The following is a 26,849-nucleotide window of genomic DNA, read 5'->3' on the forward strand; positions in this document are numbered from 1 at the left end:
AGAGAAGGGTTGTGTTGTCCAACTCAACCTTCCCAATAGTGACCCTCTCCAATGCCAGCAATGAAGCACTCAGTGCTGGGACTAAGACACAAAGGGATGGGCAGTGAACCAAAATGATGGAGGAACTCAGCAGGCCAGGCAGCTCTTTGGAGGGGTATAAACAGTTGATGTTTCAGGCTGAGACAGGACCATTCATCACGGCTGGAAGAGAAAGGGGAAGAAGCCAGAATAAGAAGGTGGGGGAGGGGTGGAGGACAAGCTGGCAGGTGATGGGTGGGACCAGATGAGGGGGGCATGTGTATAGGTGGGGAGGGGGATGAAGTACGAAGCTGGGGGGTGATAGGTGGAAGAGGTAAAGGGTTGAAGAAGGAAGAATCTGATTGGAGAGGAGAGTGCACCATGGGAAATTTGATGGAGGGAGAGGGAGATGATGGGCAGGTGTGGTGAGGAGAAGGGGTAAGGGGGGTGCAGAATGGGGAATAGAAAAAGTGAGAACGGGAGAGGAGGAAGAAATTAGTGGAAATTAGAGAAATCAATGTTTATGTCATCAGGTTGGAGGCTACCCAGACCGAATATTAGGTGATTCTCCTCAACCTGTGTGTGGCCTCATATTGGTAGTAAAGGAGGCCGTGGACTGACATGTTGGAATGGGAATGGGAAATAGATTAAAATGGGTGGCCACTGGGAAAACCTGTCTTTGGGGCGAAGGGAGTGAAGGTGGTCGGTGAAGAAGCCCCTCAAACCAGTAACCCGAGCTTACCTTGCACGAGTTCCATAATGATGTAGATGGGCTGTTTCTGCGTGCAGACGCCAATCAGCCTGACGATGTTTGGATGGTCATACTGCTTCAGGATTCTGCAAGACAAACCGCCCCCCAGAGAGCCTTATTCCAGCTGCCTCTCCTCTCTCCCTCATGATGCAAAGTACATTTATTGCAAGTTTACACTGCAGCACGACAGCAAACACTGGGAAAATAACCGTGAATAACACAACTAGGAGTGTCCTGGTAGCATTACAGCACCAATAATCACCGACCCGGGTTCGATTCCCATTGCTGTCTGTAAGGAGTTTGCACGTTTCACCCTGTGACATCGTGGGTTTCCTCCAAGGGCTCTGGTTTCCTCCCACATTCCAAAGGTGTACCAGTTGCTAGGTAAATTGGTCTCTTGCATGTAATTGGGCAGCCGGACATCAGCGGGTGGTCACACCCGCTGGACTCCAGGGCCTGGTCAGTCCCATCCATGGTTTGGCTCAGAACCTGTACCAAATGCTAACCTGGCCTCCATCAGGAACTTGTTCTTCTGCTCGGCCGGCAGGTTCTCCCGGCACATCTTCACAGCCACCAAGGTGTTGTCGTTTCTCATCCTGCCACTGAACACCTCACCAAAGTTGCCCTGCGGGGGGAAGGTGCCTCAGATGAGGAGCAGCCCACAGCTTTCCGCATTTCCCAAGCTCCCCAAATCACCCTCCAACTCCTGCCCCTCCTACAGAGCCACATCACTTCTCGTGTTCCAGCACGGCGTCCCCACAGCCTCACCCGGCTCGGCAGAGCCACATCAGCACCCATCAACAGCCAGCACGGTGACCAAGGCAAGGCACACAGACAGCTCCAGGGTACACAGGAAGCCACAGTGGGTCGGAGGGTGGGAGGAAGGGGGGTGGCGCAGAAAGAGGGGGGATGGGAGAGAGGGGGGGACGATGGGAGAGGGGGAGGACAGGAGAGAGGGTGGGCACGGAGAGAGGGGGGGATGGGAGGGGGTGATGGGGGGGTGATGGGAGAGGTGCGTAACGGGAGGGGGGGGCGACGGGAGAGATGGGGGATGGGAGAGAGGGGGACTGATATAAAGGGCCTTGGCCTGAAAAGTTGACTGCACTCTTGTCCATCGACGCTGCCGATTTCCAGCATTTGCAGATTTTCTCGTTTGAGAAAAAGAGATCCAAACTTTAGAGCGAGCAGGGATGAATCAGCCAGAGACCAGAGTTTAGAGCGAGCAGGGATGAATCAGACAGAGACCGGAGTTTAGTGAGAGCAGGCGTGAGTCAGACAGAGACCGGAGTTTAGTGAGAGCAGGGATGAATCAGACAGAGACCGGAGTTTAGAGCGAGCAGGGATGAATCAGACAGAGACCGGAGTTTAGTGAGAGCAGGCGTGAGTCAGACAGAGACCGGAGTTTAGTGAGAGCAGGGATGAATCAGACAGAGACCGGAGTTTAGAGCGAGCAGGGATGAATCAGACAGAGACCGGAGTTTAGTGAGAGCAGGCGTGAGTCAGACAGAGACCGGAGTTTAGTGAGAGCAGGCGTGAGTCAGACAGAGACCGGAGTTTAGTGAGAGCAGGGATGAATCAGACAGAGACCGGAGTTTAGAGCGAGCAGGGATGAATCAGACAGAGACCGGAGTTTAGAGCGAGCAGGGATGAATCAGACAGAGACCGGAGTTTAGTGAGAGCAGGGATGAATCAGACAGAGACCGGAGTTTAGAGCGAGCAGGGATGAATCAGACAGAGACCGGAGTTTAGTGAGAGCAGGGATGAATCAGACAGAGACCGGAGTTTAGAGCGAGCAGGGATGAATCAGACAGAGACCGGAGTTTAGTGAGAGCAGGCGTGAGTCAGACAGAGACCGGAGTTTAGTGAGAGCAGGGATGAATCAGACAGAGACCGGAGTTTAGAGCGAGCAGGGATGAATCAGACAGAGACCGGAGTTTAGTGAGAGCAGGCGTGAGTCAAACAGAGACCCGGAGTTTAGTGAGAGCAGGCGTGAGTCAGACAGAGACCGGAGTTTAGTGAGAGCAGGGATGAATCAGACAGAGACCGGAGTTTAGAGCGAGCAGGGATGAATCAGACAGAGACCGGAGTTTAGTGAGAGCAGGGATGAATCAGACAGAGACCGGAGTTTAGAGCGAGCAGGGATGAATCAGACAGAGACCGGAGTTTAGTGAGAGCAGGCGTGAGTCAGACAGAGACCGGAGTTTAGTGAGAGCAGGGATGAATCAGACAGAGACCGGAGTTTAGAGCGAGCAGGGATGAATCAGACAGAGACCGGAGTTTAGTGAGAGCAGGCGTGAGTCAGACAGAGACCGGAGTTTAGTGAGAGCAGGCGTGAGTCAGACAGAGACTGGAGTTTAGTGAGAGCAGGGATGAATCAGACAGAGACCGGAGTTTAGAGCGAGCAGGGATGAATCAGACAGAGACCGGAGTTTAGTGAGAGCAGGCGTGAGTCAAACAGAGACCCGGAGTTTAGTGAGAGCAGGCGTGAGTCAGACAGAGACCGGAGTTTAGTGAGAGCAGGGATGAATCAGACAGAGACCGGAGTTTAGAGCGAGCAGGGATGAATCAGACAGAGACCGGAGTTTAGAGCGAGCAGGGATGAATCAGACAGAGACCGGAGTTTAGAGCGAGCAGGGATGAATCAGACAGAGACCGGAGTTTAGTGAGAGCAGGGATGAATCAGACAGAGACCGGAGTTTAGAGCGAGCAGGGATGAATCAGACAGAGACCGGAGTTTAGAGCGAGCAGGGATGAATCAGACAGAGACCGGAGTTTAGAGCGAGCAGGGATGAATCAGACAGAGACCGGAGTTTAGTGAGAGCAGGCGTGAGTCAGACAGAGACCGGAGTTTAGTGAGAGCAGGGATGAATCAGACAGAGACCGGAGTTTAGAGAGGTTACTCCAGTTTCTCTCATTTTTATCTTCTTATGCGGAGGACTGCGTGTGAGTGAGTTCACTGGGTTGCTGTGCAGTCGCCATCATCAACTCCACTCACACGCATGTTCTCAGGTCGACCTGGACATCCAGTGCCACAGCACTTCCACCACCGAAGGTCTGAACAGCTGGCTCTCCCTGGTTTACAGCAGAAATGGATTTCATGCTGTATACTGGGTGGCAGAGGATTCTGTGCAAACACATCTGCCCTCAGACAGGTCTGGCACTTACCCGGCCGATCTGATCTCCAATCAGAACATCCTCGTGATCCAGAACCCACTTGTCCTGGAAAATAACACAGCACCTCCGTCAGTAATAAGTATGTCTGATTCAGCTGTAGAAATCGTCAGAGAGAGAGTACAAGAAAGGGCACGCAAGATGGGGGAGAGGGAGGGAGAGGTGGGGAGAGGGATGGGGGAGAGGGACGAGGGGGGTAGGTGGATGGGGAGGAGATGGACCGGGGTGGGGGAAGATGGACGCGGGGGGGAAGATGGACCGGGGGGGAGAGGGACAGGGGGAGAGGGACGGGGGGAGAGAGGGACGAGGGGTGAGGGACAGGTGTGGGGAATTTGGGGAGAGAGGGTGCGGCAGCTCAGGGGCCGGAGGGGCATGGGGACATGGGGCAGTGGGAGACAGAGGGCCAGGTGAGGGGTGACAGAGGGCGTGGTATGAAATTGAGAGATAGAGAGTGAGAGAGAGAGGAGAGAGTGGGAGATAGAGAGATAGAGGGTGAGGAGAGAGAGAGATATAGAGGATGAGGTGAGAAGAGAGAGAGTGTTGTAGAGGGTACAAGAGAAATAAAGAGTGCAGGAACGTGTATAAAATGCACAGGAGAACCAGTGATAGAGGGGGTGCACGGAACTCCAAGGCAAGTTAGATTGAGTGAAAAACTCATTGAGAGAAGAGGGGGAAAAAAGAATGAGGTGAAAGTGAGAGAGGGTGTGAAGTAGAGGGTGTGAAAGCGTGGGAGAAGAGACGAATAGGTGGGAAAGTTCGTCACAGCTGAGAAACGCTGTGAGGTACCTTCACAACAGGCCTGATCAATGTTGCCCCAGTTTTCTTTGTGACGGGCTGTCTAGTCTTTTGGAGGTTGTCAATGAGCAGAGGGATGGTGGGAAAACTGTCACCATCAAATCGATACTGTGACTGTTGAGAAACAAGGGGGCAAATCAGACATCCACAGCTCTGCTTCTAACTCAAAGTTACCAACCAACGTGTCTTAACGTATTGAGAATGATCTTATCCTGGAGAAATATACCAATAAATGCAGGAACTTCTATTCCTGCATGAGATAGTCTACATCGTTCAATGTGTTTGGTATTTTGTACCTGTGCATCGTAACCAGATATTTTCTACATGATATATGGCACCCTAGAGGCTGTGTACGTTCAACTGTCCTGTGGTACTCTCAGAAACACAAGAGATTCTGCAGACGCTGGAAATCCGGAACAACATCACGCTATGTGCTGGAGGGACTCCACGGGCCAGGGAGCATCTGTGGAAATGAACAAACAAACGATGTTTCCGGCCGAGACCCTTCTTCAGGACTGGAAAGGAAGGGGAAGATGCCAGAATATGAAGTCGGGGAGAGAGGAAGGAGGTCTAATTGGAAGGTGATGGGTGAGTCCAGCTGGCTGGGGGAGGGGGGATGAAGTGAGAAGCTGGGAGGTGATAGGTGGAAGAGGTAAAGGGCTGGAGAAGAAGGAATCTGATAGGAGAGAAGAGTGGACCATGGGAGAAAGGGAAGGAGGAGGGGCAACAGACAGAGGAGCTAGGCAGATGAAGGGAAGAGGCAAGACAGGGGCCAGAGTGGGGAATTGGAAAAGAGGGAAGGGGGAGAGCAAAAAGTTACCAGAAGGAGAAATTGATGTTCATGCTGTCGAGTTAGATGGAATGGTGGTGCTCCTCCAACCAGAGCGTGGCCTCCGGTGGCAGAAGATGAGGCCATGGACCGACACGTTGGAATGGGGGTGGGGGTAGGAATTTAAATGGTTGGCCACCAGGAAATCCTGCTTTCCACAGATGGAGCAAACGTGCTTGACAAAGTGTTGTCTCACCAGTGTTGGATCACACCAATGTAAAGGAGGCCACATTGGGAGCAACGGATACCTCTTACTTCCTCTCCACACCTGCCTATCAAAGCCCTCTCCCACCCACCTGACTTCCCCATCACCTTCTAGCTTGAAATCTTTAATCTTATTCTGGTAACACACACAAAATGCTGGTGAATGCAGCAGTCCAGACAGCATCCATAGGAAGATGCACAGTCGACGTTTCGGGCCGAGACCCTTCGTCAGGACTAACTGAAAGAAGAGACAGTAAGAGATTTGAAAGTGGGAGGGGGAGGGGAGATCCAAAATGATAGGAGAAGACAGGAGGGGGAGGGATGGAACCAAGAACTGGAAAGTTGATTGGCAAAAGGGATACAAGGCTAGAGAAGGGAGAGGACCATGGGACGGGAGGCCTAGGGAGAAGGCCTCCAACTTTCACCCTGCCCTCAAATTTACCTGGTCCATTTCTGACACCTCCCTCCCCTTTCTTGATCTTTCTGTCTCTATATCTGGAGACAGCTTATCTACTGATGTCTACTATAAGCCTACTGACTCTCACAGCTACGTGGACTATTCCTCTTCCCACCCTATCTCCTGCAAAAATGCCATCTCCTTCTCGAAATTCCTCTGTCTCCTCCGCCTCTGCTCTCAGGATGAGGCCTTTCATTCCAGGACGAAGATCTCTTCCTTTTTTAAAGAAAGGGGCTTCCCTTCCTCCACCATCAACTCTGCTCTCAAACGCATCTCTCCCATTTCACGCACATCTGCTCTCACCCCATCCTCCCGCCACCCCTCTAGGGATAGGGTTCCCCTTGTCCTCACCTACCACCCCACCAGTCTCCAGGTCCAACATATAATTCTCTGTAACTTCCATCACCTCCAATGGGATCCCACACCAAGCACATCTTTCCCTCCCCCCACTTTCTGCTTTCCGCAGGGATTGCTCCCTATGTGATTCCCTTGTCCATTCATCCCCCCCATCCTTCCCCACCGATCTCCCTCCCGGCAATTATCCTTATAAGCGGAACAAGTGCTACACATGCCCTTACACTTCCTCCCTCACCATCATTCAGGGCCCCCAGACAGTCCTTCCAGGTGAGGCGACACTTCACCTGTGAGTTGGCTGGGGTGATATACTGCGTCCGGTGCTCCCGATGTGGCCTTCTATATATTGGCGAGACCCGACGCAGACTGGGGGACCGTTTCGCTGAACACCTACGTTCTGTCCGCCAGAGAAAACAGGATCTCCCAGTGGCCACACATTTTAATTCCACATCCCATTCCCATTCTGACATGTCTATCCACGGCCTCCTCTACTGTCAAGATGAAGCCACACTCAGGTTGGAGGAACAACACCTTATATTCCGTCTGGGTAGCCTCCAACCTGATGGCATGAACATTGACTTCTCTAACTTCCGTTAATGCCCCTCCTCCCGTTCTTACCCCATCCCTTATTTATTTATTTATCCCCTTTTCCTCTCTCTCTTTTTTCTCTCTCTGTCCCTCTCACAATCACTCCTTGCCTGCTCTCCATCTTCCTCTGGTGCTCCCCTCCCCCTTTTTCTCCCTAGGCCTCCCATCCCATGATCCTCTCCCTTCTCCAGTCTTGTATCCCTTTTGCCAAACAACTGTCCAGCTCTTGGCTCCATCCCTCCCCCTCCTGTCTTCTCCTATCATTTTGGATCTCCTCCTCCCCCTCCCACTTTCAGATCTCTTACTATCTGTTCTTTCAGTTAGTCCTGACGAAGGGTCTCAGCCTGAAACATCGACTGAGCTTCTTCCTATAGATACTGTCTGGCCTGCTGCGTTCACCAGCAATTTGTGTGTGTTGCTTGAATTTCCAGCATCAGCAGATTTCCTCGTGTTTGAATCTTATTCCGGTTCTGGTTTCTGCGTCCTTCCTTTCCAGTCCTGCTGAAAGGTCGGTCTGGATTGCTGACTGTTTATTCCTTTGCATAGACACTGCCTGATCTACACAGTTCCTTCAGCGTTTTGTGTGTGTTGTTGTTGCACTGTCAAACAATGTCCAAACACCCTTCCGTTAAGGAGATTTAGCACGTCACAGAGCACTCTAGCGGAATTCTGCAGATAGACACAAGAGACTCTGCACATGCTGGAAAAGCCAGAAAAACACACACAAAAGAGAGGAGGAAATCAGCAGGTCAGGCAACAGCTGTGGAAGGGAATAAGCAGTCAAAATTTCGGGCAGAGACCCCAAAACTTTGACTGTTTGTTCCACTCCATAGATGCTGCTTGACCTGCTGACTTCCCATGGTATTTTTTGTGTGTCTACTGTACAGTCATCAAAGATCTCACCGTTTGAGGAGTGGACGTCGTCATCGGATTTCGATGGAGAACCGAAGACTGTTGCATCATGGTCTGGTCCAGCAATTCAAATGCACCAGAATACAAGAAGCTGCAGAGGATTGTCGACTATGCCCAATACATCATGGACACATCCCTACCACCATCTGAAGTATCTCCATCAGGCACAAATGGTGGGGGAACTCAGCAGGTCAGGCACCTTCTATGGAGAGGAATAATTGCCTGATGTGCTGAGCTCCTCCAGCATTTTGTGTTGTTCAGGATTTCCAGCATCTGCAGGTTGGCCCCTCACACAGCAGTGGACGGGACGGATAAACACCAACAGGCAGGACCCCACGGCCACTTACGTCCGAGTGCTGAATGATGAAATGGCGGCACTGTCCCCCGGACATCACGGATAGGACGTACTCCCCCTTGTTTTGGCTCTCTCGCACCAGGAAGTCTCCTTCGGTGGTCAGGAGTTGCTGGGTTTCCATTCGGGGGATGGCTCCATGGTACCAGGCCTGTTGGGTCAGGGGCTTCTGTACCGCCGGGACGATGGGCAGCAGCGGGGGAAGCTGGAGGAGCCAGAACACAGTGCATGAAGACAGCTTCGACCCCTTCCCCCTTAACACTCCCCTCCCCACGTTCCTAAGAGATAAATCTTAGCTTTATTTGTCACAAGTACATTGAAATGTACAATGAAATGCATCATTTTGTGTCAACAACTAACACAGTCTGAGGATGTGCTGGGTCTGCCCGCCAGTGTTGTCATGTTTCTGGGGACAGTATAGCATCCCCACAACTTAGTAACTCCAACCTGTACAACTTTGGAATGTGGGAGGAAACCGCGGCACCTGGAGGAAACCTACAGGGTCAGGGGGAGAACGGACCCTGGTGCGATTTCTGCCCTGATCACTAGTGGTTAAAGGTTACGCCACCTGTAATGCTGCTGTGCCATGCTTACCAACCCAGAGACGCCCCCACCGCTTGTGGGCCAGGAAGGACCCTCCGGGGAGCAGAGGATGGAGACGAGGACCACGCGGGGGCTCAGAGCAAGGTCCCACTGTCCCCATAGGAGGTGACCCAGGTGTGGGGTGGTATCGCTGCCAACCAGGACACTCTACAGCACGACAGGGTGGCAAAGGTGGGCAGAATGTACCTGGACAGTGGTCCATTACTTCATTTGGTTATTCAGAGATACAACACGGAACAAGCCCGGCTGGCCTTTTGAGGAGCGTTGCTAGCGACTGCTTTGACCCTGGCCTAATCATGGCACAACCTACAATGACCTGGACGATAAAGGAAACCGGAACACCAGGGGAAATCTATGCATTCCACAGGGAGGATGCCAGGATTGAACTTTGAACTCCAACAGCCTGAGCTGGAATAGTGTCACACTGTGCTACCTTGCTGCCCACAGCTCACGCACGTGGCATCCTGGGTCCGTCAGACTATAAGCTATAGGAGCAGAATCAGGCCACTCGGCCCATCGAGTCTGCCCCACCATTTCATCAGGTCCGATCCAGCCCCTGCTGTACTGTTCAGTCTGTTCTTTCACACCATGGCTCAATCCCATCGCTTGTCGCTCTCGACACCCCCAGGGAAACCGGTGGAGGGACTAGGCGCCGCTTACACTGAACTTCGGCTTGAAGAGTCCTGAGATGTGGTTCTTCAGTGTCTCCAGGGTCATGGGCCGGACACCATCCTTCCCCTGAGGGTGAGAGACAGACCATGTCAGAGCTCCCAGGCCAGGAGGAACAAGGGAAAGGTAAGGGGGAGGGAGAGAGAGAGATGGGAAGGGGGAGGAGAGAAGAGGGAGAGGGTGAAAGGGACTGAAATGGGAAGGAGGCCAGGGGGAGACGGGAGAGGTAGGGGAGGGTGTGGAGGGGAGTGGGGTTGGGTGGGAGAGTGGGGGAGGGAAGGGGAGGGGCAAAAGGGTTGGGAGGGCGCGAACATGAGTGGAGGTTGGAGTGGGGAGGGAAAGCAAGGGCGAGGGCAAGGAGGGGGTATTGGGAAGGGAGTAGGGGGAGTGGGGAGTTGGGGGGAAGTGGTGTGGTGGTGGGTGGGTTTCTGATGGTGAAGATGATTCACCGACATGGAATTGTACCACAGAGCTGCAAGCACTGTTCTCCGATCCCCTACTCACTCCCCCCCCTCCCCACCACCACAGACCTCACCACTGTGGGACCCCAGCTCCACTCTGTCCCTGCAGGTATCACTCCCCTTGACTCCCCTCCCCACATAATCCTACCCTGCACCTTCCCAGTGATCATGTCATTGTTTCTCCCACATCACCTGTCATTACACCCCGTCTCCCCTGCATTCACCTGCCCCTGTCTACCCTCCACCTCCCATATCAAACCTGCCCCCATCTCCGCTCTTCCCACCGACCTCCTCAGAAGCCTGCCTGGGTCCGATGTTGCCTCACTGCTGATGTGATGGGGGAGTGGTACTCATTGGCACCCAGGCCGCTGCAGCTTCCCTGTTCTCCATCTCCAGCCCACCCCACCCGTGCCTCGCTCCCTCCCCCACCCCTGCCTGTGTCCGGTGGTGCCTCACCGCCGAGGTGACGGAACAGCAATCCTCGTCGACCGCCAGGGCCGCAGGGGGCTCCTTGTCTCCCAACTCCTTCAGCTTGTGTTCGAGCAGGAGCTTTTGGGCGTCTAGTCGAGCCTTGGTACACATCAAGGCTCTCTTCTGCTGGTAACTCTCTTCCAGAGCACACTTCTTGCTGAAGATGTAGACTCTGCCAGACGTGGGCCAGAAAGGGCACATCAGAGGTTCAAATTCATGTTGAAGTTTAATTGTCATTCAACCACACATGAATACAGTCAAACAAAACAGCATTCCTCCGGGGCCAAGCTGCAAAACACAGTGCCAACAGCACACAGCGCACACCACATACAGCACATGAAAGACAGTGGTAAACACACAAAAAACATAGTATAGCCCAAAGTCCCTGAGTGACACGTCCTGCAGATTGGAGGTGCATGGATGATTGTCGGCAAGAACAAGCTTGTAGCAGTCCGCAGACGAACGCACGTATGTGCGCAGAACGCCTCGCCTCCCACCGAGAGAACACCAGAGGGCAGCACCAATGGGAGGGGCCTTGGGAGGGGAAGGAGGTGTACCTCAGTCTACCCCTTCACTGCATGCTGCTATCCCACTAGCCAACACCCGTTCCCAGCTGTAACCCCAGTGTCCAAAACTCCCACCCACCTTGGCATCAACTGAGTGGGGAGGGGCCGGGGAGTGGGATCACAGAATTCCAAAGATTCAGCAAGCAGAAAATAACTCCTCGTCTCTGTCTGATGTGGCTGAGCCGTAGCCCCACAAATTAGTATTGGTTTATTAGTGGATTATAAAAGTCGACATGCCAATTATCTTTTGAGGGAGATTGTTTAAATTTAATCTCAGAAGAGCTGAGAGCTCGAGCAGGGTTATAAAATGAAAATGATTATGCGCACTCTGGTCCCAGATGACTGAGAGCTTTGAGAGAAGTTTGTGGAGCCATTACCTCATAGCTCCAGAGACCAGAGTTCGATCCTGGCCTCAGGCAACGTCTGTGTGGAGCTTGCAAGTGCTCTCTGTGACCAGGCACCCCGGTTCCCTCCACATTCCAAGGACATGCTGGTCAGTAGTAAATTCTGCACCCCCCCCCCCCAGAGGGGAGGGATGATGGGAATGCAGGAGTGATGTGGGATTGGTGGATGGGCAGTGCAGACTCTGCCAGTCAGTCTACAGGCGAGGTGAGAGTGGGAGTGAGATGCAGTGAGAGAAGGGGCCAGTGATGGCAGATGGTGTCTGTGCTGGAGGAGACAGAACTTGTGTTTATCCATAAAATGAATCTAACAGGATTCTCCCACTCTCTGGTCATGCTCTCTTTTCGCTGCTGCCATCAGGAAGGAGGTACAGGAGCCTCTGGACCCACATCACCAGGTTCAGCAACAGTAGTTACCCCTCAACTATCAGGCTTTTGAATCAGAGGGGATAACTTCACTCACCCCATCACTGAACCTTTCCCACAGCCTATGGACTCACTTTCAAGGACCCTTCATCTCATGTTCATGATATATATTGTTTGTTTATTATTATTTATCTTCTCTTACTGTATTTGCACAGTTTGTTGTCTTTTGCACATTGGTTGTTTGTCCGCCCTGTTGGGTGTGGTCTTTCACTGATTCTATTGTGCTTCTTGTGTTTACTGTGAATGCCCACAAGAAAATGAATCTCGGGGTTGTGTATGGTGGCCTGTATATACTTGGAGCTCTAGATTTGCCATCACCATGAAACTCATGCTGATGCCCGAGAAGTGGTGCAGTGCGCGCCAGCCCTTGCCAGCTATGGTGCTCACCGTGACCGGAAGCCCGTGGACTGCTCCTCCGCCGTTATCTCATTGAAGATCTGTCTGCTGGTGGCCTGGCGATTGTTGATGGTCTCCGTCAGAGTCTGCAGCTCCTCCTCGATGGACGTTAGGCTGGGTGGGAACACAGGGATGTCAGCGCACACCGCCCTGGCCAGACGTGCATCGCAAACAAGCCAGGCGTCAAGAACACAATCCCAACCTGGAGGACATCATGGCCCACCTTGCAGACAAGGCGGTCTCCATGCAGCTAACACCGTCTCAGTGTGGAGAGTTGTACAGCACCAAGACAGGCCCTTTGACCCACGGCTTCCACATTAAACTCTCCGCCCAACTACATTCATCACATATGCCAACTTCGAACACTGGGACAGAGGGGTAGAATACGGCCATTCAGCCCATTGAGTTTGCTCCACTATTCAATCATGCCCTTTTTTTAAAACCCATTCTCCCACCTTCTCCCCATCACCCCTAACACCCTTACAATGAGGTCTGTACCCTTCAATGCCTTGCCGGTCTAGATGCTGTTAAGCATAGTAATCATATCTGAATTCACCACTTCCTTTAGCAACACATTCCACATATCAACCACCCTCTGTGTGAAGAATTTTCCCCTCCAAATCATCTTTAAAACTCCTTGAAACCCATGCCCTCTTGGTTTTGATACTCCTACCATGAAAAATATATAACTTTCTACCCTCATAATTTTATATACCTCTATCAGCTCATCCCTCAGACTGCCTCACTCCAGGGAAAACAAGCCCAGCCTATTCAATCACTCTCCATAACTGAATCCAAGCAGCATTCTGGTGAAATTTGAGAGGGAAAAAAATAAAATCCAATGTGTCGGTATTTCAGTGGAATAAAGGGAATTACAATGGCATGAGAGGGGAACTGGCAAGGTTGACTGGAAAGGGACACTAACAGGAAGGACAGCAGAGCAGCAATGGTCGGGGTTTCTGTGAAAAATGAGGGAAGTGCAAGACAGATATATTCCAAATAAGAAGAAATTTTCGAATGGAAGGAGGACACTACCGTGGCTGACAAGTGAAGTCAGAGCCAAAGTAAAAGCAAAAGAGAGGGCAAAAGCCAGAGCTAGTGGGAGGGTAGAGGATTGGGAAGCTTTTAAAAACTTGCAGAAGGAAACTAAAAAGGTCATTAGGAAGGAAAAATGAACTATGAAAGGAAGCTGACAACTAATATCAAAGAAGATACTTAAATTTCCAGCATCTTCAGATTTGCTTGTGTCAAAGAAGATACTGAAAGCTCCTTTAAGTATATAAAAGGTAAAGGAGTCGAGGGTAGATATAGGACTAATACAAAATGACGCTGAAGATATTGTAATGAGAGATGCAGAGATGGCAGAGGAACGGAATGTGTATTTTGCATCCGTCTTCACAGAGGAAGATGTCTGCAGTATACCGGACATTCAAGATGATCAGGGAAGCGAAGTTTGTGCAGTGAAAATTACGACTGAGAAGGAGCTCAGCAAGCTTAATGGTCTGAGGGTGGATAAATCTCCTGGACCTGGGTTCTGAAGGAATTAGTTGAAGAGATTAACGATGATCTTTCAAGAATCGATAGATTCTGGCAATGTACCGGATGACTGGAAAATTGCAAATGTTACTCCACTATTTAAGAAGGGTGGGAGGCAGCAGAAAGGAAACTATAGACCTGTTAGCCTGACATCAGTGGTTGGGAAGTTGTTAGAATCGATTGTTAGGGATCAGATTACAGAGTACCTGGAGGCACATGACAAGATAGGGCAAAGCCAGCATGGTCTCCTGAAAGGAAAATCCTGCCTGACTAACCTACTGCAATTCTTTGAAATTACAAGCAGGGTAGACAAAGGAGATGCAATGGATGTGGTGTACTTGGATTTTCAGAAGGCCTTTGACAAGGTGCCCCACATGAGGCTGCTTAGCAAGATAAGAGCCCATGGAATTACAGGGAAGTTACTCATGTGGGTGGAGCAATGGCTGGTCAGCAGAAAAGAGAGAGTGGGAATAAAGGGATCCTTATCTGGCTGGCTGCCGGTTACCAGTGGAGTTCTACAGGGATTGGTGTTGGGGCCACTGCTTCTTACAATGTACGTCAATGACTTGCACTACGGTGTTAATGGATTTGTGGCTAAATATGCCGATGACACAAAGATAGGTGGAGTAGTGGGTAGTGTTGAGGAAACAGAGCCTGCAGAGAGACTTAGATAGTTTAGGAGAATGGGTAAAGAAGTGGCAAATGAAATACAATGTTGGAAAGTGTATGGTCATGCACTTTGGTGGAAGAAATAAATGGGCAGACTATTATTTAGATGGGGAGAGAATTCAAAATGCAGAGATGCAAAGGGACTTGTGAGTCCTTGTGCAAGATACCCTAAAGGTTAATCTCCAGACTGGGTCAGTGGTGAAGAAGGTGCATGCAATGTTGGCATTCATTTCTGGAGGTATAGAATTTAAGAGCAGGGATGTGATGTTGAGGCTCTGTAAGGCACTCGTGAGACCACACTTGGAATATTGTGTCCAGTTTTGGGCTCCTCATTTGAGAAAGGATATACTGACATTAGAGAGGGTTCAGGGAAGATTCACGAGAATGATTCCAGGAATGAAAGGGCTACCGTATGAGGAACGTCTGGCAGCTCTTGGGGTGTATTCCCTGGAGTTCAGGAGAATGAGAGGTGAACTCATAGAAACATTCCAAATGTTAAAAGGCCTGAACAGATTAGATATGGCAAAGTTATTTCCCATGGTAGGGGACTCTAGGACAAGAGGGCATGACTTCAGGATTGAAGGATGTCCATTTAGAACAGAGATGTGGAGAAATTACTTTAGTCAGATGGTGGCAAATCTGTGGAATTTGTTGCCACAAGCGGTTGTGGAGGCCAAGTCATTGGGTGTATTTAAGGCAGAGATAGATAGGTTCTTGATTAGCCAGGGTATCAAAGGGTGTGGGGAGAAGGCAGGGGAGTGGGGATGATTGGAAGAATTGGATCAGCCCATGATTGAACAGCGGAGCAGAGTCAATGGGCCGAATGGCCTACTTCCGCTCCTATATCTTATGGTCTAATCTCCTCAGCTCTCTCTCCAGCACAAACTCATCCTGGTGACTACAAATGCCATATTCAAGTTTGCTGAATCAAAGGTGGTGATGAATCAGAGTATAGGAGGGATATTGAAAATCTGGCTGAGTGGTGCCATAACAACAACCTCTCACTCAATGTCAGCAAGACCAAGGAGTTGATTATTGACTTCAGGAGGAAACCGGAGGTCCATGAGACAGTCCTCATTGGAGGATCAGAGATGGAGAGGGTCAGCAACTTTAAATTCCGAGGTGTTATTATTTTGGAGGACCTGTCCCGCGCCCAGCACGTAAGTGTAATTATGAAGAAAGCACAGCAGCGCCTCTCCTTCCTTAAGAGTTTGCGGAGATTTGACATAACATTTAAAACTTTGACAAACTTCTATAGGTGGGTCATGGAGAGTATCTTTTCTGGCTGCATCAGAACCTGGTTTGAAAACACCAATGCCCTTAACGGAAAATCCTACAAAAAGTCATGGATGCAGCCTGGGTAAAGCCCTCCCCACCATTGAGCATATCTATAAGAAACACTGTTGCAGGAAAGCAGCATCCATCACCAGTGACACCCATCACCCAGGCCATGCTCTCTCCTCACTGCTGCCATCAGGAAGGTGGTACAGGAGCCTCAGAACCTCCATCTCCAGGTTCCAGAACAGTTACTACCCCTCAACCAACAACCAAAGGGGATATCCTCACTTGCCCCATCCTTGAACTGTTCCCACGAGCAATGGACTCATTTTGTCATGTTCTCGATATTTATTGCTTATTTTGTATTATTTCTTTCCTTTTGAATTAGCACAGATTGCTATCTTTTGCATAAACACACAATAATCTGCAGATGCTGGGGTCAAAGCAACACTCACAACATTCTGGAGGAACTCAGCAGGTCGGGCAGCATCCGTGGAAACGATCAGTGGACATTTCGGGCTGGAATCCTTCGTCAGGACTGAAGAGGGAAGGGGCAGAGGCCCTATAAAGAAGGTGGGGGGAGGGTGGGAAGGAGAAGGCTGGTGGGTTCCCGCACTTCGGCCCTCACCCCATCCTCCCGCAACCACAACAGGGACAGAGTTCCCCTTGTCCTCACCTACAACCCCACCAGCCTCTGGATCCAGCACATTATCCTCCACAACTTCCGCCACCTAAAACAGGACCCCACCACTAAGCACATCTTTCCCCCTCCACCCCTCTCTGCTTTCTGCAGGGATTGGTCCCTCTGCGACTCCCTGGTCCACATGTCCCTCCCCACGGATCTCCCACCTGGCACTTATCCCTGTAAGCGTAAGTGCTACACCTGTCCCTACACCTCCTCTCTTGTCACCATTCAGGGCCCCAAACAGTCCTTCCAGGTGAGACAACACTTCACTTGTGAGTCTGTTGGGGTCATCTATTGCATCCGGTGCTCCCGGTGCGGCCTCCTCTACATCAGTGAGACCCGACGCAGATTGGGGGACCGCTTCGTCAAGCACCTCTGCTCCATCCGCCAAAACAGACAGGATCTCCCAGTAGCCACCCACTTCAACTCTGCTTCCCATTCCCATTCGGATATGTCCATACATGGCCTCCTCTACTGTCATAATGAGACTAAACTCAGGTTGGAGGAGCAACACCTCATATACCGTCTAGGTAGTCTCCAGCCCCTTGGTATGAACATTGAATTCTCCAACTTCTGGTAATTCCCTCCCCCTCCCTTCCCCTATCCCTATGTCACTCTGCCCCCTCCCCCAGCTGCCTATCAACGCCCTCATGGTTGCGTCTCCTTCTACTATCCATTGTGTTTTCCCCTATTCCTTCTTCACCTTTCCTGCCTATCACCTCCCTGCCTCCCTTCCCCCACCCCTTTATCTTTCCCCTTACTGGTTTTTCACCTGGAACCTACCAGCCTTCTCCTTCCCACCCTCCCCCCACCTTCTTTATAGGGGCTCTGCCCCTTCCCCCTGCAGTCCTGACGAAAGGGTCCGGCCTGAAACGTTGACCGATCTTTTCCACGGATGCTGCCCGACCTGCTGAGTTCCTCCAGTGTATTGTGTTTGTTGCTATGTTTTGCATAATGGTTGAATACCCAAGTCTTTCATTGAATCTGTTAAGGTTTTAATCTATGGATTTATTGAGTATGCCCATAAGAAAATGAATCTCAGTATTGTATATGGGTGACATACATGTACTTTGATACTCAATTTACTTTGAACTTTGAATAAATGTTCCTTCTGTACACTACCAGTGTTTTGTGAAGTTGCCAAATAGCACACAAATGTTCATTTTTTTCCCCAACTGATGAAGGTGAGCGTACCATATCCCTTCTTCATCAGCCTATCGGCCAATGCTGGAACAGACTTTAGGCCAGATCAGAGTGCAGGGCTCCAGCCCAAGAGCTAAAAACGACTGATGTTTAACTGATTTAAGTGCCGAGCTAGATTTTTTTTAAAAAGGCGTTGAGGCTGAGGGCAAAGGACGAACCGATGTTCAGCTCACTATTCCAAGGCTTCACTCGCCTCAGCCCTGAACTGGCTCTGTGGCTATGGCCTGCAACCATTAGGCTCCTGGACCAACTACAGCCCTGAACTGACTCTGCAGGTGTGACCTGCACCCCTTGGCTCTTGTCTCAGCCCTGAACTGGTTCGGTGGCTGTGGCCTGTCGACGTCAGGCTCCTGTTGGATAAGACACCGGGACCAGACGAGATGTACCCCAGGCTACTGTGGGAGACGACAGAGGAGATTGCTGAGCCTCGGGCAATGATCTTTGCATCATCAATGGGGATGGGAGAGGTTCCAGAGGATTGGAGAGTTGCGGATGTTGTTCCTTTATTCAAGAAAGGGAGCAGAGGTAGCCCAGGAAATTATAGTCCAGTGAGTCTTACTTCAGCAGTTGGTAAGTTGATGGAGAAGATCCTGAGAGGCAGGATTTATGAACATTTAGAGAGGTATAGTATGATTAGGAATAGTCAGCATGGCTTTGTCAAAGGCAGGTCGCGCATAACGAGCCTGATTGAATTTTTTGAGGTTGTGACTAAACACATTGATGATGGTAGAGCAGTAGATGTAGTGTATATGGGTTTCAGCAAGGCATTTGATAAGGTACCCATGCAATGCCTATTGAGAAAGTAAGGAGGCATGGGATCCAAGAGGACATTGCTTTGTGGATCCAGAATTGGCTTGCCCACAGAAGGCAAAGATTGGTTGTAGACGGGTCATATTCTGCATGGAGGTTGGTGACCAGTGGTGTGCCTCAGGGATCTGTTCTGGGACCCCTTCTCTTTGTGATTTTTATAAATGACCTGGATGAAGAAATGGAGGGATGGGTTAGTAAGTTTACTGATGACACAAAGGTTGGGGGTGCTGTGGATAGTGTGGAGGGCTGTCAGAGGGTATAGCAGGACATCAATAGGATGCAAAACTGGGCTGAGAAGTGGCAGATGGAGTTCAACCCAGATAAGTGTGAGGTGGTTCATTTTGGTAGGCCAAATAGGATGGCAGAATATAGTATTAATGGCAAGACTCTTGGCAGTGTGGAGGATCAGAGGGATCTTGGAGTCCGAGTCCATAGGACACTCAAAGCTGCTGCGCAGGTTGATTGTGTGATTAAGAAGGCGTACAGTGTATTGGCCTTCATCAACCGTGGGATTAAGTTCAAGAGCCGAGAGGTAATGTTACAACTATACAGGACCCTGGTCAAACCCCTCTTGGAGTATGGTGCTCAGTTCTGATCGCCCGAGCGGCAGTGGATCCATCTGATTGGCCTATCAGAGTTCTCTTTGGGAACTAGTTGACTTGATCAGCATTTCTGATCTGGCTATTGTTCACAATTGCACTTAATAAAAAATAACCTCATTACAGGAGGGATGTGGAAACCATAGAAAGGGTGCAGAGGAGAATAACAAGGATGTTGCCTGGATTAGGGAGCATGCCTTATGAGAATAGGTTGAGTGAACTTGGCCTTTTCTCCTTGGAGCAATGGAGGATGAGAGGTGACCTGATAGAGGTGTACAAGATGATGAGAGGCATTGATCGTGTGGATAGTCAGAGGCTTTTTCCCCGGGGCTGAAATGGCTGACACCAGAGGGCACAGTTTTAAGGTGCTTGGAAGTGGGTATACAGGAGATGTCAGGGGTAAATTTTTTTTACGCAGAGGGTGGTGAGTGCGTGGAATGGGCTGCTGGCGACAGTGGTGGAGGCGAATACAATAGGGTCTTTTAAGAGACTGCTGGATGGGTACATGGAGCTTAGAAAAACAGACGGCTATGGGTAACCCTGGGTAATTTCTAAAGTAAGTACATGTTTGGCACAGCATTGTGGGCCGAAGGGCCTGTATTGTGTTGTAGGTTTTTCTATGTTTCTTTGTTTTGTGGCTGCCTGCAAGAAGACAAATCTCAAGATTGTGCATAGTATACATACTTCAGTAATAAATATACGTTGAACTTTGACATGTGTTGCTACTTTCAGGGAACTATGGACCTGAACCCCAAGATCCCTCTGTTCATCAACATTGTTTTGTGCGCAACCATTTGCTGAATATTCCTGACCCCCAAAATGTGTCAGTTTGCACTTGTTGGGATTAAATTCCATCTGCCAGCACTCTACCCAACTTTCTGTCTGATATGTATCCTGACGGGATCTTCCTTGCTATCCACAGGACCACCAGCTTCCGTGACCCACTGACAGCTTGGTGCCGGTGTGCATGACCCTCGACGCCATGATTCGGAGCACGCACACAGAGTTTAACTTTTGTTTTATTACAAATTCCGACTGGCTGCATCACCCTCCGTTCTGGAGAATCCAATGTAATGGATCAGAAATTGCGGCAGAGGGCTGAAGGCTCAGCAGGCTCCATCACAGGCACTAGCCTCCCCACCACTGAGGACATCCTCAAAAGGCAACGTCCCAACAAAGTGGTGCTGGTCATTAAGAACCCTCACCATCCAGGTCACGTTGTGTTCTCATTGCTACCATCAGGGAGGAGGTACAGGAGCCTGAAGACACACACTCAACGTTTTAGGAACAGCTTCTTCCCCTCCGCCATCAGATTTGTGAATGGTCCATGAACCCATGAACACTCCCCCACTATTTTGGCTCTCCTTTGCTCTGTTTATTTTTAGCCAGAGTAATTTTTAAATGCGTTTCACTGTGCTGATGCCACAAAACAAATTACACAACTTACGTCAGTGATAATAAACCGATTCTGATATTCATGAGAACCCAAATATACAGGTATGGCCCAACACACGCACGTTCAGATGAGCACGCGCGCGGCAATGACACGCATGGTCGGCTGCACACACTCACCTGTGCTGCACGGACTCGATGGTCAGGTCGTTCACCTGCAACTTGCCCACTTGCAAGTCCTCCAAGTCCTCCAAGAGGCTGGCGTCAAAGGTAACGACTGGGGGCAGCTCGGTCACCGTCCTGTGTGGGACATGAAGAGTCAGAGTGAGGTGTCATGGCGATCCCCTCAAGCTTCACACCAGTCCTTTCCTGCCTGGAGTTCCCCAGCCACAGTCCAGCTCAGCACCTGCCCGGGAGTCGGCCCCTGCTGGGGAACCCAATGGATGGACAGAACCCTGGACAGCGACTTCCTTTCAGCCAACCAGCAAAACCCTAATCACACACAAAATGCTGGAGCAACTCAGCAGGTCATCTATGGAGGCTCAGCATCTATGGAGGGGAATAAACAGTCAACATTTTGTGCCGAGATATCCCGATGATGGGTCTTGGCAGTTTATTCCCCTCCACAGATGCTGCTTGAGTTTCTCCAGCATTTTGTGTGTGTTGCTCATGATTTCCAGCATCTGTAGAATCCTTTGTGTTTATAAAACTCTAGTCACTTATGAACACTTCCAGCACTAAAACAGACTTTTATTTTGTTCAAATTGTGTTCTTTCTTGTAAAATTCCATATACAGTGGATTCTGGATAATTGGACCATTGGCCAATCGGGGCAGCTGCTTATTTGGACAACTCTTAAAGAACAAAAACTAATCAAGGAAGCAGCCGGGGTTCCTTTCATATATTTGGGGCACCAAGTCTCTTAACTGAGACAGGAGACTGTTGACAAACGGTTTCTAACTAGAGTCAGTCACATGAACTGTTAGACACTACACCATGCTTAGAGCAAACAGCTTTTAAATCGCATCAGTTATGTGTGCTTTGTGTTATCCATTAGGGCCGAAAGATGCCGATTCAAAAAGCAGTGATTTTTGATCATTTTGTGCCAGGAAACTTACTGTTAGATTACAACATTATTTCAAGCAGAAAGGCAATAAAGGAAATCCATAAACAACAGGAATTCTGCAGATGCTGGAAATTCAAGCAACACACATCAAAGTTGCTGGTGAATGCAGCAGGCCAGGCAGCATCTCTAGGAAGAGGTACAGTCGACGTTTCAGGCCGAGACCCTTCGTCAGGACTAACTGAAGGAAGAGTGAGCAAGGGATTTGAAAGTGGGAAGGGGAGGGGGAGATCCAAAATGATAGGAAAAGACAGGAGGGGGAGGGATGGAGCCAAGAGCTGGACAGGTGATAGGCAAAAGGGATATGAGAGCATCATGGGACAGGAGGTCCGGGAAGAAAGACGGGGGGGGGGGGGAACCAGAGGATGGGCAAGGGGTATATTCAGAGGGACAGAGGGAGAAAAAGGAGAGTGAGAGAAAGAATGTGTGTATAAAAATAAGTAACAGATGGGGTACAAGGGGGAGGTGGGGCATTAAAGGAAATCCATTATCTGCACGAGATGTCTGATTTTGTTCATTTACAGTCAAACAAAAGAACACAGCGATGTATACTGGTTGAATTCCTCAGTCGATAACTACAAGGAACTAATACAGTTCTGTATGTTGTTTAAGCACATAATTTGTTACTTGGTTAATGTTTTGTCTTTTTATACCTTTTTAACTATTTCCATGAAACTTCGACTAATTGTGGCAGCCGATTAATTGGGCCAAAATGTACCGGTCCCGGAGTCACCCAGTTAACCGGAATCCGTCACAATTTATGTCTGACTTTCGATTTTCTTGTGAATGCTGCTCATCTCAGACCTCCCACCTCTCCCGGAAGTTCCGGGAGTCTCCCGCATATCGATAGTGGCTCCCTGATGCTCGGAAATTATATACAATATCCCGGAAATAGGTTTTTTTGAGAGGGAGAGCGAGCATCCTGATTGGTCTCTCTTCATGCTAAGAGTGGTCCCCAACCACCAGGCCGTGAGGAAACAGTATGATTTGGTGATATGAAACGATACGAGTCAGCTGCACCTTTCCTCATTCCCTGTCATGCACTGTTGAATTTTAACGCACGCGAGGTCATCAGTGACCCAAGTCGTGCAAAGGAATGGGTCCGTGACCCATTTGTGAATGTCCCTGGTGCATCATCCACGTCAGTGTGGGAAGTAGATCAACTCCTCGAGCTTGCAAATGACGGCGGGCTGAAAATTATGTTTGACATAACATCTCTGCCGGCATTCCGGATCAAAGTCAAGGCTAAATATCCTGAGATAGCTATGGAAGCACTGAAAACGTTGCTTCCATTTGCAATATATCTCTGCAATGAATGGAGCGAAAACTAAATTGCGGAATAGACTGGATATAAGGAACCCATTCGAGTATCACTGTCTCCCGTCACCCCTCGATAGGACCGTCTTGTTGCAGGGAAACAAGCCCAGGGCTCCCACTGATTCAGCGATATTGGTGTGTTGCAATGATTTTATATGTTCATACGGGAAAAATATGTGCTGTGTGTTTAATATCCAAACGTTACTTAAAATGTTATGATGCGATTGACTTATCACCTATATTCCGGTTATGATTAACACCCCCACCCCCGGTCGGCTGGTCAGCAAGAATATTGTCAATATTAAACCGGTCTGCAGTGCAAAAATGATTGCGAACCCCTGCTAAGTAGACCTATCAGTTTTCTCTGTGGGCGGGCTTTACAGTCGACCTCACAAATAATGACAGTGTTGCTCGCTGCACTGTTTGCAACAGTGACTTTTCTATTGCCCATGGTGGGTTAAAATGTAAAAGACATGTCGAGGTGAGTTTAACAGGTGTCATTCGTTGATTAGCACAGCTAAAGTTATTTAAACTAGCTGGCTGGCTGCTAAGGAGCTACTCTATTGAGGTCCTACTTGATGAGGCCAAACTCCCTGTAGACTTGCTTAAAGTTGTAATAGAATAAACATGATAATATAAGTATGTATTTTAATGTCACATTTTCTGCATATACCCAACTTGGTTTACAGATTAGACAAAATCACTAAACAAAGTATTAAATACACCCTTGGAGGTCGACCAGGGCCGGGGGGGGGGGGTGAGTTTTTGCAGGGTGGGATGTCTGTCGTCTGATGTTACGTGCCTGTGATGTGGATGCTAATTTTTCATTGCCACACGTGCTTGTGCATCTGGCAATGAACACAAGATAGATTTGAGCTTGGACTGGGATGGGGGCGGGGGGCCCAGGTCATGATGGATGTTAAACCACACAGGTTGAAGTGCCCACATCCAGGCTCTCGCAGTGGTTGAGGAAGGTGGGAACCGACCCGTCTTTGGGGGTGAGTGGTGTGGGTGGGGGAATCTAGCGCAAAACATACACAAAATGCTGGAGGAACTCAGCAGGTCAGACAGCATCTATGGAGAGGAAAAAAACAGACTGTTTTTTGTGTGTGTGTGTGTGTGTGTATGTGTGTGTGTGTGTCTGTGTGTGTGTCTGTGTGTGTGTGCGCATATGTGTGTCTGTGTGTGTGTGTGTGCATGTGTGTGTGCGAGTGTGTCTGTGTGTGTGTGCGAGTGTGTGTGTGTGTGTGTGTGAGTGTGTCTGTGTGCGTGTGTGTGAGTGTGTGTCTGTGTGTGTGTGAGTGTGTCTGTGTGTGTGAGTGTGTGTGTCTGTGTGTGTGTCTGTGAGTGTGAGTGTGTGTGTGTCTGTGTGTGTGTGAGTGTGTGAGTGTGTGAGTGTGTGTGTGTGTGAGTGTGTCTGTGTGTGTATGTGTGTGTGAGTGTGTGTGTGTGAGTGTGTGTGTGTGAGTGTGTCTGTGTCTGTGTGTGTGTGAGTGTGTGTCTGTGTGTGTGTATGTGTCTGTCTGTGTGTGTGTGCGTGTGTGTGTGAGTGTATGTGTGTGTGTGAGTGTATGTGTGTGTGTGCATGTGTGTGTGTGAGTGTGTCTGTGTGTGTGTGTGCGTGTGTGTGTGTGAGTGTGTCTGTGTGTGTGTGCGTGTGTGTGTGTGAGTGTATGTGTGTGTGTGTGAGAGTGTGTGTGTGTGAGAGTGTGTGTGTGTGTGAGAGTGTGTGTGTGTGAGAGTGTGTGTGTGAGTGTGTGTGTGTGTGTGAGTGTGTCTGTGTGTGTGTGTGTCTGTGTGTGTGTGTATGTGTGTGTCTGTGTGTGAGTGTGTCTGTGTGTGTGTCTGTGTGTGTGTGCGTGTGCGTGTGTGTGTGTGTGTGCGAGTGTATGTGTGTGAGTGTGTCTGTGTGTGTGTGTCTGTGTGTGTGCGTGTGTGTGAGTGTGTCTGTGTGTGTGTGTGTGTGTGCTCGTGTGTGTGTGCGTGTGTGTGTGAGTGTGTCTGTCTGCGTGTGTGAGTGTGTCTGTGTGTGTGTGAGTGTGTGTGTCTGTGTGTGTGAGAGTGTGTGTGTGTGTCTGTGAGTGTGTGTGAGTGTGGGTGTGTGTGTGTGTCTGTGAGTGTGCGTGTGTGTGTCTGTGAGTGTGCGTGTGTGTGTGAGAGTGTGTGTGTGAGTGTGTGTGTGAGTGTCTGTGTGTGTGTGTGTGTGTCTGTGTGTGTGTGTGTATGTGTGTGTCTGTGTGTGTGTGCGTGTGTGTGTGAGTGTATGTGTGTGTGTGAGTGTGTGTGTGTGAGTGTCTGTGTGTGAGTGTGTCTGTGTGTGAGTGTCTGTGTGTGTGTGTGTGTCTGTGTGTGTGCGTGTGTCTGTGTGTGTGTGCATGTGTGTCTGTGTGTGTGTGCGTGTGAGTGTGTCTGTGTGTGTGTGAGTGTGTGTGTGTGTGCGTGTGTGTGTGTGTGTCTGTGTGTGTGCGTGTGCGTGTGTGTCTGCGTGTGTGTATGTGTGTGTGTGCGTGTGAGTGTGTCTGTGTGTGTGTGTGTGTGTGTGTCAGTGTGTGTGTGAGTGTGTGTGTGTGTGTGTGTGTGTGTGTGAGTGTGTCTGTCTGCGTGTGTGTGTGTCTGTGTGTGTGTGAGTGTGTGTGTGTGTCTGTGAGTGTGTGTGTGTGTGTGTGTGTGTGTGTGTGTGTGAGTGTGTCTGTGTGAGTGTGTGTGTGTGTCTGTGAGTGTGCGTGTGTCTGTGTGTGTGTGTGTGTGTGTGTGTGTGTGTGTGTGTGTCTGTTAAACACACGTTTTCCACAGGGGCTGCAGACCCTGGTCATGCCCAGACGTGGGTTGACTGGCTGAGGGGAATGGATCACACACCTGTTCTGCTCGATGAAGCTGTCGTACTCCCTGAGCGGGTCAATGGCCTCGATCGCGTTGCTGATCTCCCGGTGAACTGCCACCACTTCGTCCTGCACCAGGCTCGTCAGCTCATGGTACTCCTGCAGGATGTCCTTGCTGTGGGTGTGGGAAGACAAATGGGAAGATTGTCGTCAGTGGCCCGGACACAGTTCAGAGCAACCTCAGGAACCACTCAGAGCGGGCTGCCACCTGCATTCAGTGTCCTGTTGAGTCATCCAAAGCAAAAACCTGCAGTTGCCGGAAATATGAAACAACAGTAGGCTCTGCTAGAAGTTTAAGGAAGCTCAGCCTGCTTCTGACGACTCCTGTCCATCTTTATACAGGCATCATAGAAAGCACCTTATCACAAACAAGAGAAGATCTGCAGATGCTGGAAATTCAAGCACCACACACAAAATGCTGGAGGAAATCAGCATGAATTCCGATGAAGGTTCTCGACTCGTAACGTTGACTGTACTCTTTTCCATAGATGCTGCCTGGCCTGCTGAGTTCCTCCAGCGTTTTGTGTGTGTTGCATAGAAAGCATCTTATCGGGAGCAGGGTGATGTCATCATCCAGAATGACAGCCTAAAATAACAGCTCCTCCGGAAAAACACTTATTTTGCCCCTTTAATCCACCAAGTACAAAATCTCTTGAAAATATCTGAACTGGTAAGGGTGGGGGGGGGGCAAGAATGGGGAAAAGGAATGGAGATTTTTAAAAAGTCACTGCGAAGCCTGTGGACAAGAGGGGTGCAACGAGCAGCTCTCCTACACAAGCTCATGATAGCGAGGCTGACACTGGGCCTCGTTCAGGAGAAGCGGCAAATTCAATAAAAATTCTGGAAGAGATACGGAAGTCCAAAAAGACATAAAACAGCAACTAAATGATATCAAGTCAGAGCTCACCAACGTCAATCAGAAAATAGCGGTGGCA

At 49.8% G+C, this 26,849-nt stretch overlaps 1 protein-coding gene across 3 annotated transcripts in view; it reads right to left on the reverse strand.

Moving 5' to 3' along the window:
* Positions 1-26,849, reverse strand: part of fes (FES proto-oncogene, tyrosine kinase) — a 108,204-nt gene that overhangs the window by 30,874 nt on the left and 50,481 nt on the right. For all 3 annotated transcript variants that reach the window (XM_063071035.1, XM_063071034.1, XM_063071033.1), the window contains 10 exons: positions 25,892-26,029; positions 20,777-20,896; positions 12,416-12,538; positions 10,621-10,807; positions 9,695-9,772; positions 8,427-8,636; positions 4,727-4,849; positions 3,935-3,988; positions 1,276-1,394; positions 761-855 (listed from right to left, as the gene is read on the reverse strand). In XM_063071035.1, coding sequence (XP_062927105.1) covers positions 761-855; positions 1,276-1,394; positions 3,935-3,988; positions 4,727-4,849; positions 8,427-8,636; positions 9,695-9,772; positions 10,621-10,807; positions 12,416-12,538; positions 20,777-20,896; positions 25,892-26,029 — 1,247 coding nt within the window. The remainder of the gene's footprint in view (positions 1-760; positions 856-1,275; positions 1,395-3,934; positions 3,989-4,726; positions 4,850-8,426; positions 8,637-9,694; positions 9,773-10,620; positions 10,808-12,415; positions 12,539-20,776; positions 20,897-25,891; positions 26,030-26,849) is intronic.

This window comes from Mobula hypostoma, chromosome 18 (assembly GCF_963921235.1).
Source record: "Mobula hypostoma chromosome 18, sMobHyp1.1, whole genome shotgun sequence".
NCBI classification, from domain to species: Eukaryota; Metazoa; Chordata; class Chondrichthyes; order Myliobatiformes; family Myliobatidae; genus Mobula; species Mobula hypostoma.